General features: G+C 43.3%; 1 protein-coding gene across 1 annotated transcript in view; it reads right to left on the bottom strand.

Annotated features, from left to right (window-relative positions):
* Abcc2 (ATP binding cassette subfamily C member 2) overlaps positions 1-13,207 on the bottom strand; it is a 59,665-nt gene that overhangs the window by 38,688 nt on the left and 7,770 nt on the right. The window contains exons 3-7 of the mRNA XM_028776195.1: positions 6,246-6,368; positions 4,528-4,662; positions 4,210-4,317; positions 3,689-3,744; positions 2,107-2,338 (exon numbers count right to left, since the gene is read on the bottom strand). Of these exons, the coding sequence (XP_028632028.1) occupies positions 2,107-2,338; positions 3,689-3,744; positions 4,210-4,317; positions 4,528-4,662; positions 6,246-6,368 (654 nt within the window). The remainder of the gene's footprint in view (positions 1-2,106; positions 2,339-3,688; positions 3,745-4,209; positions 4,318-4,527; positions 4,663-6,245; positions 6,369-13,207) is intronic.

Here is a 13,207-nt window from a genome sequence, read left to right as displayed (position 1 = left end):
TTATCCATCAAAGAAGGTATGATGAAGTCTGTGCTGGCCATTCTTTTTTGTTTGTTTTGTTTCTCAAGACAGGGTTTCTCTGTGTAAGTAACAGCCCTGTCTGTCCTGGATCTTGCTTTGTAGACCAGGCTGGCCTCCAACTCCTGAGTTCTGGGATTAAAGGCATGTACCTCCATGCCTGGCTTGTGGTGGCTGTTCCTGGTTGCCAACTTGACTACATCTTGAATTAACTAAAACCTAGAACAGGCTGGGCACACCTATGAGGGATATTTTTTTTTTCTTAATTGGATCATTAGAAGTGGGAAGATCCACTTCCCACTTTGAGGTGAATAGACACTTTAATCCAGATCTTTTGAAGTAAGAAGACCTACTTCTAAGCTTGGCCACACTTTCTGAGGAAACCTAGATAAAGGACAAGGAAGAGGGAAGGTCTCTCTCTTTGCCTGCTTCTTCTCACCCTCAATTGCAAGTCCATTCCTTCTTGTGAACTGAACAATTACTGGATTCTTGAACCTTCCATACATGGGCAGCCACTGTTGAACTAGCTGGACCACAGCTTGTAAATCATTCTAATAAATCCTCTTTCTATATATTCATGTATATAGAGAGGTTTATTCTATAAGTTCTGTTACTCTAGAGATCCCTGACTAATACAAAGTCCAAACTTTCAGTATCTTAAGCGTGTGCCCCTTTTTGGAACTTGAATCAGTGTGAGTGTAAGCAAACTGGTCTTTAAGATAGTCTGTAACCCAACATGACTGGTGTCCTTGGAAGAGACAGGATAGGGATGAGGTAGCTTTGTGACAACTGAGGCAGAGAATGGATTATACACCTACAAGCCAAGGGATGCCTAGGGTTTCTGGCATAGAACAGAAACCAGAAATGCAGAAATCATTCTTTCCTCCAGGTTTCAGGAGGAAATGATCCAGCCGATAACCCTGACTTTGGATTTCTAGCTTCCAGACCTCTGGGATGATACATCTCACCTTTCCTCTTCCCACCCCGACACGGTCCTCTTCTCCTTTCTCTGTGTTTGTGGTATGAGGAATCAAACCCAGGGTTATCGGCCTGTGAAGCAGACTCTTGCCCCCACCTTCTCTCCTCTGCCCTCCCCAACCGTTTCCTTCTCCTTCTCTGGCCCTGGGTTTCACTGTGTTGCCCAGGCTGTTCTCAAACTTATGATCCTCCTGCCTGAGCTCCCCAAGGAATCACTGTTCCACACTTGCTTTGTTTTCTCAATAGCACTTATCAGCCTCTGCACATGCACTGGCTCATTCCTTTGTTCCTAGTTCTCTATAGACGAACTTCCAGTCAGGCGTCTGTGTTGTACCTGTTACCCAGAATGGACACACATCTGTGCTCAGTAACTATGTCTGAGTAGGTGAACTGATGCATTAGCTACTAATGCTAACTTCCAATACAGTGCAGTTTCTAGAAATGACTGTGTACGTGTGCCCATGCATACGGACACATGTGTGCACACATGCGTGTGTAGAGAGAGAGAGAGAGAATGTTTGTGTGTAGGAGTTCTGGTTACAGGTACGCTAAAGTGTGCAGGCAGATGTCAAGCCAACCTTCATATGTTAGCTTTGGGCTTCTTACCTTGTCTGAGATAGGTCTCTTCTCTGCTACATCGATCTGCCTAACTGGGCTAAGAGCTTACACATATTGGCCTGTCTCCAGTTCCCATTTCCTGTAGGTTTGTTAGAATTACAGATACTTGTACCACTGTGTCTAGCTTTTATCTAAGTATTCAAACTCAGGTCATCAGACTTGTGTGGTGAGTGCTGTTACCCACTAAGCCATCTCCCTAGCCCTACAAATGCTGCTGCTATTATTATTACTATTATTATCTTTACTGCTACTGCTACTGCTACTATTTTACACAATGAACATTTTCAAATATATTCAATAGGAGATACAACAGTATATCATACACACATGCATGAACCACTCAGGCGTTATTAGAACTGTGTATACCACTAATGTATAGTGCAGTGAAAAGCATATAGAATAGCATGAAAACGTCGGGGGAAAGTCAGACTCAACACTGCTTCTTGCCGGAGACATACAGTGCATTCACACGGACACTTGTGTTATGGTTACCATGACGAGAACATCTTGGCTCTGACTCTGCTTCTTGTTCAACCCGTGGAGCGTGGCCTCAGGTTTCTTCTGGGACTTCTTCAGCCGCCTCTGAAGAGCCTTCCTGGCTCTCTGCAGGTCCTTTGTCATGATCGTCTCAAACTTGCTGGTGACTGATTTGGTTTTAAAACTTTCATCAACATCCCAGACATCTTCTAGAGTCAGTGGATGCTTGTAACCTTTCAGAACAGTGCTGGAACAAGAATGGTCCACAGGATGAGCCCCTCTATGCCAGTCTGCTTCTATCAGAACCTATGCTCCAGATCCGAGACAGTGGGATGAAGTTTTGGACTTCTCTATTGTGCCACTATCTATATCTCCCGGCCCTTTTATTGGACAGAAGTGTGGGGGGAGAACACAGAGACAACAGAATGTACTAGAAGACAACATGGAGAAGAGACAGGGAGAGAGAGGCTCTACTGAATCAAAAGTCAAAGTCATCACATGGTTCTGGTCTTGCTCCCTCTCCCTCAAGTACAGACCACCCCTCTACACTCTGGCATGTCCCTGATGGAGCTCCATGATGCCCTTAGGAGATGAAGTGACCTCACCGCTGCCTTCACACTCTATCTCTAGATTGGGCCTATCCAGTTTGGGGCTGGAGAACATGAGTGGAATACTAGCTGCATCTTTACTTGTAACAATTCATAACTGAGGACCTGCCCTTTTCCCTAATAGGAGCATGTTATGGTGTCTTTCTTATCAGGAGAAACACAGATGTTTTCAAGGCTAACTTACACTATTTGCTGCTTTCAAATTACGGTCTTTACAAGACAGACATGTAAGATATCCTTGTCATTTGGTATTTAAATTTAATGAATTGATTTTAAAGTACGTGCATTGCTATATCACACATTTGCTTTTTTAACTTTAAATTGTGTGTGTGTGTGTGTGTGTGTGTGTGTGTGTGCATTTGTATGAGAGTGTGTGCGCTGCAGGTGCCAGTGGAGAGTGGAGACCTGAGATCCCGCTGGAGCTGAAGTTACAGGAAGGAAGTGAGCCACCTGATGTGAGTGCTGGGAACTGAATTCAGATCCTCTGAAAGAAGAGCAAGAATCCTAGCTGTTGAGCTATCTCTCTAGCCCCACAAACTTGCTTTTTAGATATTCTGACTATGTTTACAGTCTGTGTCCAATATATCTAAAACACTTATGAGCCTTACCATCCTGTCAGAGGGCACACAAACTACAAAGATACACATTGTAGACCCTCTGGTAGCCCAGTCTGCTGTGCCTTCCTTTCCCTCTTCCTGTTCCACACTGCCTGCCCTCTTTCCTGTCTTGCTGTCTTCTTTTGTTTCTCCCATGAATCTCTCTGGCTATGAGAAATGATTACCTTCCAGTTTCTCCTCCTCATTCTAATCAGTCCAACCAAGGGGCTGAATTAAACTGACCTATTATACATTTTAACACTCTCAGACTCTAATTGGAAGAGATGGAGGCCACAGAGGGCATTTTTTAAAAAAATGAGCTTTTTGTTTTTTCACTTTCAAACAAGTGAGCATATAAGGATATAGAAATCCCACAATCCAGGCGTTTCTTACCTGTCATACCAACTAAATGTAATGCTACTCAGAAATGAAGCTGTGGCTGATGGAGCCTGAAAAGAAGATCATCAGAAAGTGAGTCAGTTGGAAATAAGAACTCTATGGGGCTCTAAATTAGACTCGGACTTCCTAGACCTAGCTTTAGAAATTAGCGATTACTCAGATGCTGGCTGGTCAGTGTACTATGTGGAAGTCAGTATTCCTATATACTTAGCATTCTGTTTGTTTATACAAAACATTCTATACTACAGATGGAGTATTCCTTATCTACAATTTGGGACCAAAAATGTTTCTGGTTTTGACGTTTTTACAATTTGCAATATTAATATTGTATAGTCTTTTTCAAAGTTTTCAAATTTGGGGAATTTTGGATGTTAGAGTTCTGGGTCAATGATATTCAATCTATACCTTATCATGGGCTCATGAGACCTCCATGAAGCCCAGGCATCTCCAAGTTACCTATGCTCGGGCATCCTTCAGTTAAATAATATAAGAAACGAGTATATATAGAGTCTCACATGTGATGAGTCACTCGGTTCTGAAAAGGCGGAGAGAATTAGAATGACGATCTGGAAACCATAGGAGACAAAGTACAGGCAGGAATAGGCCATGTTGGACTTGCTGTCCTGTGGGTGCAAGGCAAAAAACAAACAAACAAACAAAATGGAGTCTTTTATCATAGTCAGGCTTATGACTAAAGGCTATTACTAAACCCTTTGGCATGACTGTATCCCTGAACCCAGACTGCTTGAGGCTGTGCTCTCTGACCTCTATTGGCTACCAGAGGGTCTAGAACAAGCATCTTTGAAGGTAAGGAATCTCCCTTTCCTCCTTACCTGTAGGAGTGCTCGTATCAAAGTCTGAAATTGGAATACACCACATAATATTGAGAGAATCCAGAACACGGACAGGAACCAAGAGTTCTTCTGTATACACCATTGCCTGGTGTATTGGATCAGCAAGACGAGGAGCTGGAGGAAAACATACAACTCTGAAGGGCAGTGTCACCACCAAGGACAGAGGAAGATGGCTATCAGAGAACAGCATGGGGGAAACGGGAGCCGAAGGAGGGGGTTGTGGAAACTAATTTGGCCTGGTAGAGAATACATGAGTGTCAAATTTACATTTCTTCCCTGATGCTATTGAATCCTCTCTTCTGGCATTTCATCTCTACACTTAGGTGTAGAGTTAGCAAGAAAGCAGAGCATTGCTGTTGATTTAAGTGGGGTTACTCTGGGAGTTATGAAAACCTTTTCAGGACAGAAGGAAATTAATATCAGCCAGTGGTTGGGCTGAGGAGGAAGATGCTGATGAGTAGGTACTGGTCGACTATATCTATATTGATCTAAGAAACAAATTTTTTAAAACCCCAAACCTTGCCTTACATCATTTCACTCAAAAATGCTGGCTCCTATATCTAGTGCTGTGCCAGCTAACCACTGTCTGGAGGGAGAAAAGGCATGATTTGTAGCAACTGTCAATTGTCCTGGTGTAAACAATGCTGCTGTGGTAGGTTTCAATAGCCAATATAATGTCACTGAAAAAAGAGTTGGGAAAAGGTCAACCTAGTCGGCTCTGTGTTAGTTCCAGGACACCACTGTCTGAGCAGTAACCACAGACCGTCATGATACTGAATGAAGGCAGAGCAAGGGGAGCCCAATCGTTGTATTGAACACAAAAAACATCAAAGGCTCTCATTTTTGAGAAAGTTTGTAAATCCAAATAGTTCTGTGTCAACTTCCTCGTTTAATGTGATAGCAACTATTCAGTAGTTTAAAAAAATAATTTATGTTCCTCTCTCCAAATAAAGGCTCCCTGTAGGAGAGATATAGCTTCTGCTTCTCCTCCTCCTCCTCCTCCTCCTCCTCCTCCTCCTCCTCCTCTTCTTCCTCCTCCTCCTTTTTACTGCTCCTCCTCCTCCTTCTCCCCATCCTCCCCCTCCTTCTCTTTTCCTTCTCTCTTTTGAGATAGGCCAGAGTAGAATGCCCCCTGCCCCACCAGGGATTACAGATGTGCATTGCCATACCTGACTTAGTGCTTTCTGCTACCAAACTTATATACAGCTTTAGACCTAGTGATCTGATTAGCCAGTCAGTAAAAAAATAATATTTGCAACATTTAAAAATTATTTTATGCCAGGCAGTGGTGGCGCAGGCCTTTAATCCCAGCACTTGGGAGGCAGAGGCAGGTGGATTTATGAGTTCGAGGCTAGCCTGGTCTACAGAGTGAGTTTCAGGACAGCCAGGGCTACACAGAGAAACCCTGTCTCGAAAAAACAAAAAAAAAAAAATTATTTTACGTTACGAAACTTAGATCTCATCTGTAGTCTTTAGGTGTCAAGATATGAAGGAGCAACACTAGAGAAGGTCTGTTCTCTAGATTAGAACTTAAAACAAGAAGATTTTGTTTCACTCCTTTAAAATTGAGTCATATTTCTCTGTAAATTCTTGTAAAAGACAGGTGAAACTGGAATTAATTCAATACCCAGAGAGTACGTTTCAGCTGTTCATAGATTAAGACAAGTAGATACGGTGACGGTGGTACCCGGCCTTACCCATGTGCATATGTAGAGGATTGGATTCGTGTATCTAACAGGAACCGTGGCTTGTCCAGTATCTTCTGTGAGTGCAAGAGACAGGTCTATGACTGCTAAAATAAGAAGACACACGACGGACACCTGAGAAGAGACAAGAGCACTGTTAGGGTCACGCCACTGTTTATAAGGCTCCTGGAGCCTCTTGGGACAAAGTGATGGGTTTGGACGATGGTACACAGTGATTCAAACAACACACCTAATAAGCATCCCTAGTGTAAATAGCTGTACACAGTTCAAGTACGGATAACGTTCAACCATGATAACCATGATCCCGGCACACGGGCAACTGAGGGAGAAAGATGAGTTCAAAGCTAGACTGGGCTACAGAGTGAGAACGTGTCTTAAAGTCAGCCACAGGAGGCATTTTTGATGTGATGATTTTAAAAGCGTGTCAGTGATTTTTGTTGTTGCTGCTGTTACTTCTTTCTTCATGAACTTCCCAGCACTAATGATAGGTGGCTCGCAACTATAAAGGCAACTCTAGCTCCATTGGATGTGATGCCCTCTTCTGGCCTCCGCAGTTACCTTCAGCTTATGATGCACACACACAGAGACACGTAGTACCCATTAAATGAATGAATGAATGAATGAATGAATACCTTGAGAAGAAAAAAAAAGAACGTTGTAGCAGGATATTTATTCTGCTACATTGTATTTGCAGTGGAGCACGGTGATTGGGCAGTAGAAGAGGAGGTGGAACTTGGAGAAGAGAGTAAGGGGAGGGGAGAAAAAGAGGAAGGGGAGGGGAGAAAGAGAGGAAGGGGAGGAGAAGAAGGAGGCTATGGACCATGGAGGAAGACAGATGGGTTGAAAGCTGTCTTGGGTAGCAACTTCTATCAAAAGGTTAGATATGGGGTAACAACTCTAATTGTGTGAGCATCTTGTTGATTAAGCATTTCTAAATATATAAATCCTTTAGATAATCATTAAGCTTTAAGAGTCTCATTTCTACCGAGTACTGCGAGGACGACAAATATTGTCTGGGGTTCAGCTGAGCTTTGTGGATGCAGCGTGGTGGATTGGCAGAGCCATCCCTCACACTGGCGTCTTGTGGGTGCCAGGACTTGAGCATCTAGCTAGTCGGAGCCCTGGTCAGAGCTGAGGAGCAGTGGGAACATAGCGGCTGTCCAGGAACAAGCCAGATGGGGTGCCATTTTCTAAATATCACCCCTACAGAAGTGACAAAAGTAACCCTGTATGGTTGCTGTCACGAGGTCACAGAAAGCTGCACAGATGCTTCGTCTCTCAGGCCAATCATTCTCAAGAAGCCTGCTAACCCTGTCATGAAGACATTTGGAGTGCTCTAGGAAAGATCCACTTGGTTAGGAAATGAGATTTTTTTATAATAGCCGGTAAGAAGCTGAGGACTTCTGCTAACACGCATGCGGATGAACGTCTTAGAAGCAGATCCTCCAGTCAAGAACCTCATGAGAGAGACCTTAAAGCAGAGTCTAGGCAAGCAGTTCAAAAATTCCTGGTCTCTAGAAAATATAAGGCAAATGTGTTTCTTCTTGGAGGAACCTGTTCAATAAAGAATATTTTCTAATTAAAAAAAATAAGAGAAAAATATTTGTGATAAAGATAAATGGAGAGGGAGCTGGGGAGATAGTTCAGTCAGTAAAGTGCTTGCTACCTACTCATGTGAACTTGAGTTTGATGCTCTTTATTCCTGTAAGAAAAACTAAGCAGAGACAGTGATGGTGGTGTACATATCTATGTGTTTGATAGTACATGCTCGTAATCCCAGCTCTGGGAAGGCAGAAACAAGAGGTTCCCTGGAGCTTGCCAGACAGTCAGCTTAGCCTAATTGGCAAGCCCCATGTCCCAGTGAGAGATTCTTTCTGGAAAGAAAAACAAAAACAAAAAAAAAACAGAAAAACAAGGAGGATGACTCAAGAAATACCACTAGAGGTTGACCTCTGACCTCCACATGCACACTCATACATGTATGTGCACTCATATTAACATGAACATGTATGCACAATTGCACGCGCACACACACACACTCTATCCTTTAAGCTGTTAAATTTGGAGGCAACTTGTTGCACAGAAACAGAAAGCTATATACTAAGTTTCAAAGGAGATTTGACGCCTAAAAGGAGCCTGTAACCTCAGCACTCAGAAACGGAGGAAGGCTGACTGAGTCTCAGGACAGCCTGGGCTACAGAGTGAGTACCAGACCAACCAGGGCTGCAGAGCAAGAGCCTTTAAAAAAAAAATTCATTTCAACTGTTTGACGCTCCTCCCTTTCTTTGGTTATGGGCTCTTGGCTTGACATCATAGAACCTTTGAAGTTGATATTGCAAACAATTGCAATTATTTTACCTCAGGGTGCCCTCATGCCCTGCCCCCAAGTTTTGCCTATGAACCCAAAAAACATTATCCACTTTGTACTAAAGATCCACCTTGCACCAGCTAGGGGAGAATCATATTCTGGGGAAGTTACACTAGTATCCTTATCTCCAAATGAGGACCTTTTCCACCACCATCTTCCCTCCTAGCAACCTTCCCACCTCCCAGGTATGTTTAAAAAGTTAATTGTGTTCTTCTTTTTAATAGTGAATTGTGTGTGTATATTTATACAAATACAAGTACAAACACAAACGTATGCATGTATCTGTCACTTGTAAAAGTAATTCTTATTTGCCTTTAATTTTCGTCTTGGATGCTTACTGCCTCTGTCAGCTAAATTTGGCCTAGTCCTGGAAGCTTCCAGCCTCCATACAATCTTATCTAGGTCTAGAATATTCTCAGCTTCTGAGACTTACTGCTTGTGATGGTTTGAATATGCTTGGCCCAGGGAGTGACACTATTAGGAGGTATGGTCTTGTTGGAGTGGATGTGGCCTTGTTGGAATGAGTGTGTCACTGTGTGTTGGGGGGGGCTTTAAGACCCTCACTCTAGCTGTCTGGAAGCCAGTCTTCTCCTGTTTGCTCTGGGAACAAGATGTGGAACTCTCAGCTCCTCCTATGCTATGTATGCCAGCCTGGATGCTACCATGCTCCCACCTTGATGATAGTGGACTGAAATTCTGAACCTGTAAGCCAGCCCCAATTAAATGTTGTTCTTTATAAGAATTATCTTGGTCATAGTGTCTCTTTACAACAATGAAACCCTAACTAAGACAGACAGATAAATAGCAGAGAAACCAAAGTCCAAAATGCACCTTAAAAAGGTTGAGAGACAGCCAGAGGGCCACCTGCTGCCTCATGGTACAGGTGGCTGGGTACAACCACATGAACAAGTACGTGATGGAGAGTTGGGAGAGAAAGAGAAGCAGAGGGAGCGGTTAGTGCGCTGTGAAGAAAGGCAGAACTGGAGATATGATAGCATTGAGGAACAGCCTGATGTGAGAGTCCTGTGTTGTCTCCTGACCTACCCATTGCTACCTAGGCCCATGGCCTTAAGGCAGCAGGGATCTGTGTGGATATTTGTAGCTCGTGTTTTCACCATGGGCATTCAGACTCTCTGGGCTGCTATCTGAAACCATGTTGATGTCCTAGGGCCATGCTGAGCTGATCCTGCCCCTCACCTGGGCAGCTCATGAGAGCTGGTTGTTATGAGCATGAGAGAGTTGGCCCTGCACCTCTCCTGGGCAGCACGAGAGGGCTGGTCTTAGTGGTATGGACATGGGAGAGCCGGCTCAAGGTGGTATGGGCCCAGAAAAGCTGGTGAGTTGACCAACTCAGCCACCACTGAGATCAGATCCAGGGCTTTGAGTTGGCCCACTTGGTCTACCTACCTCATCTGTGAGCTGCTGGAGTGTGTGAAGGGGCTGGTCCTATAGAACCAAAGCTGCAGGATCTCCAAGACTCAGGGAACAACAGGATATCTGAGAGGAGTCTTGGTGAGAGTCCAGTATTGATGGTGTAACAGAAGCCAGAGGCCTTGAACTGGACCAATGACTCATTGCAATGAACATTTACAAATAAAGATGTGTGGACAAAGGGCACACTGTGTGACACACCATGACACACTGCAGCTTCCACAGCAAGATTTTTTCTGTGTTTATTTGTTTTATTATTTTATTTTGAGGTTAGGGAAAGTTACAAAGGCAGAGGGTGAACAATATGGAAGGACTGGAAAATGAACAGTACCGGTGTACATGATGTGACATTCATAAAAAGTCAACAAAAATAATGTTTTAAAAAAGGCAGCATTGAATCTAAGCTAGGCCTCCTTGTGGTTATGCTGGTAATTCTGCCTGTCCTACGAGGGCCACCTTATGCCTCATTTCTTGAAGTCTACAGTGTGATCTCATCTTACAGATGCTAAGCCCCAGATGCCTTCAGAAATACAACCACCTCAAACTTTCTTGTTTTGCGCCTCAGTCATCCATTTCCTATTGGAACTCTGGTAGAGGTGCCCACTGAAAGCTACTCTAGTCTTCTCAACAACACCCCCTTGTTGTGAAATACACTCTACTTAGCTGAACCACATATTCCGTGGAACCAGAACCCTTCTCTAACTTCATGAGGTAAATCCAGACCCATCACGATGGTCCTTGACCTTGTGGCTGCTTTAGCTCTGTACAATGTGCCTCAATTCTAGCCAAAAATAAGTGGAGGCAGCGTTCTAGGTAGAGCTCCTATTGGTGGGATGAAACACTATGACCAAAAGCAACTTGGGGACAAAGAGTTTATTTGGCTTACACTTCCACGTCATAGTCCATCACTGAAGACAGTCAGGACAGGAACTCAAGTAGGGCAGGAACCTGGAGACAGGAGCTGATGCAGAGGCCACGGCAGGATGCTGCTTACTGGCTTGCTCAGCCTACCTTCTTATAGAACCCAGGACCACCAGTCCAGGGATGGCACCACCCACACTGGGCTGGGCCCTCCCTGATCAATCACTAATTAAGAAAATTCCCTATAGGCTTGGCTACAGCTGGATCTTATGGAGGGATTTTCTTAACAGTGGCTTCCTCCTCTCCAGTGACTCTATCTGTATCAAGGTGGCATAAACCTAGTCAGCACAGGTAGTTTGCTGGGAGATTCTGAGAAAGGTCTTCCTCACTGATCAAAGTGCTGTCTATAGCTATAACTCAAAGAACTCTTACAACAAAAGACCCAGCCTAATTTTTTAAAGTGTTGGACAGGCATTTCTCCAAAGGAATTAGGCAGACAGAAGGGAGTATATGAAAAGACGTGCAGTATCATTAGTCATTAGGGAAATCCAAATGAACACTACAGGAAGAAGGAGGGCTTTGTCAGCAGGTAACAGCATGTGCTATGCAAGTGTAAGAACCCGAGTTCAAATCTGAACACAGGTAAAAAGCCAAGCCTGGCTCCAGTGCTGATGGTGGGCATGGGAGGGAGAAGCCAGAGGATTGCTGAGGGGTTCTGGCTGCCAGTCTAGCTCCTGCTACTATGAGAGACCCTTCTCTAGGGAGTGAGGTAGGGTCACAAGAGACCCAGCAATTTTATTTCTAAGGATGTACTTAAAAATTGGAAACCTATGTCCACTAAAAATATAATGTACATGCATGTTCCTAACAGTATCATTTAATATAGACAAAAGTGAAAATAACCCAAATGTCTACTCTCAACGGATGAATAGATAAAACAGAATGTGAGGTCTAGCCATATAATATTTTTCAGCCATGAATGAATGGAATGTTGACATAAATATGGACAAGTGTTTAAAATGCTATGCTATATGAAAGAAGCCATATACACAGGGGCACATAGTCTAAGTGACATAGATATATAACACATTTACGTATGAAAGAGCCAAATCAGGTTGAGAGATTGGAAGCAGATGTATTTTTGCCGGGGAAAAGGACAGGAGATAGCAGGAAGAAACTGCTTAAGTTTCCATGTGGGGTGGTTAAGAGGGTGTAGCATATGAATAACAGTGAATAGTAACCTTGTATTAACTAAGAAAAATAAGCCTAAAAAGAAGTTAACACTAATTCATGCTTCATCATAGATAAATGTAAAAGTATTTGCTAAGTGAACTATTAGACACTAGTGGCTCTCTCTGTTATATATATATATTTCCATTTGAAATGTTGCGAGTAGGAAAATTCTATAGACGTAGAGTGAGATGAGCCTGGAGAGGAAATGAATGGTAATTGCTTGGGCTCAGCGTAGGGTTTAGAGTGGCGACTCGTCCTGGAATTAGACAGTAGTGGTGGTCACATAAGTTTGGAAGAACTCTAAAAGTCATAGAATTTCACCCCCTAATTATTGACTTTTACAGCACGTGAACTATAATCTCAGAAATGTTGTTTAGACGATGTATAAGAGTGCCTGACAACTTTATTTACCTCTGGATACAGGCTTGATGATTCTCAGGGAGCAACGGTAGCCATCTTACAGTCATACACTAGCTTAAGTGATAGGCTTGATACGCTGAGATTGCAAGAGAAAATATAAAAACTGATTGGTATTTCTGGACCTCTTGTTACATATAATAATAAACTATTTAATGACTAATTCAACAGAAATGTTGTGGTGGAAGCCTTAACTGGTATAAATACATTCTTTGTAGTCAGCTCTGATAGTACGTTAGTTAGCTTTTCATCACCATGATGAAGTATCTAAGACAAACATAAGATGAACTGTTTATCTTGGTTCATGCTTTCAGTTCATGGTCAGTTTTCTGGGCTGGTAGTAGCAGAGACCCTACGGTAGAAGCACCTGGTAGAACAAGTCTGTTTACATCATGTCAACTAAGAAGCAAAGAGGAAAGATAGAGTAAAGGCCAACATCCCTGTATCTCTCTCAAAGGAGATATTAGCAATTCTGCTAGGCTTGTTCAATGGCTACCTAGTAACAGCTTGTGTCTCTGCCTGCTGGGTAGCCAAGGAGTACTCAGCTTCTCTCTCTCTCTCTCTCTCTCTCTCTCTCTCTCTCTCTCTCTCTCTCTCTCTCTCTCTCCCTCTCTCCCTCTCTCCCTCTCTCCCTCTCTCCCTC

This window comes from Grammomys surdaster, unplaced genomic scaffold (assembly GCF_004785775.1).
Source record: "Grammomys surdaster isolate TR1022 unplaced genomic scaffold, NIH_TR_1.0 66, whole genome shotgun sequence".
NCBI lineage: Eukaryota > Metazoa > Chordata > Mammalia > Rodentia > Muridae > Grammomys > Grammomys surdaster.
The sequence above is the reverse complement of the archived record's forward strand: the minus strand, read 5'-3'. Positions and strand labels throughout refer to the sequence as shown.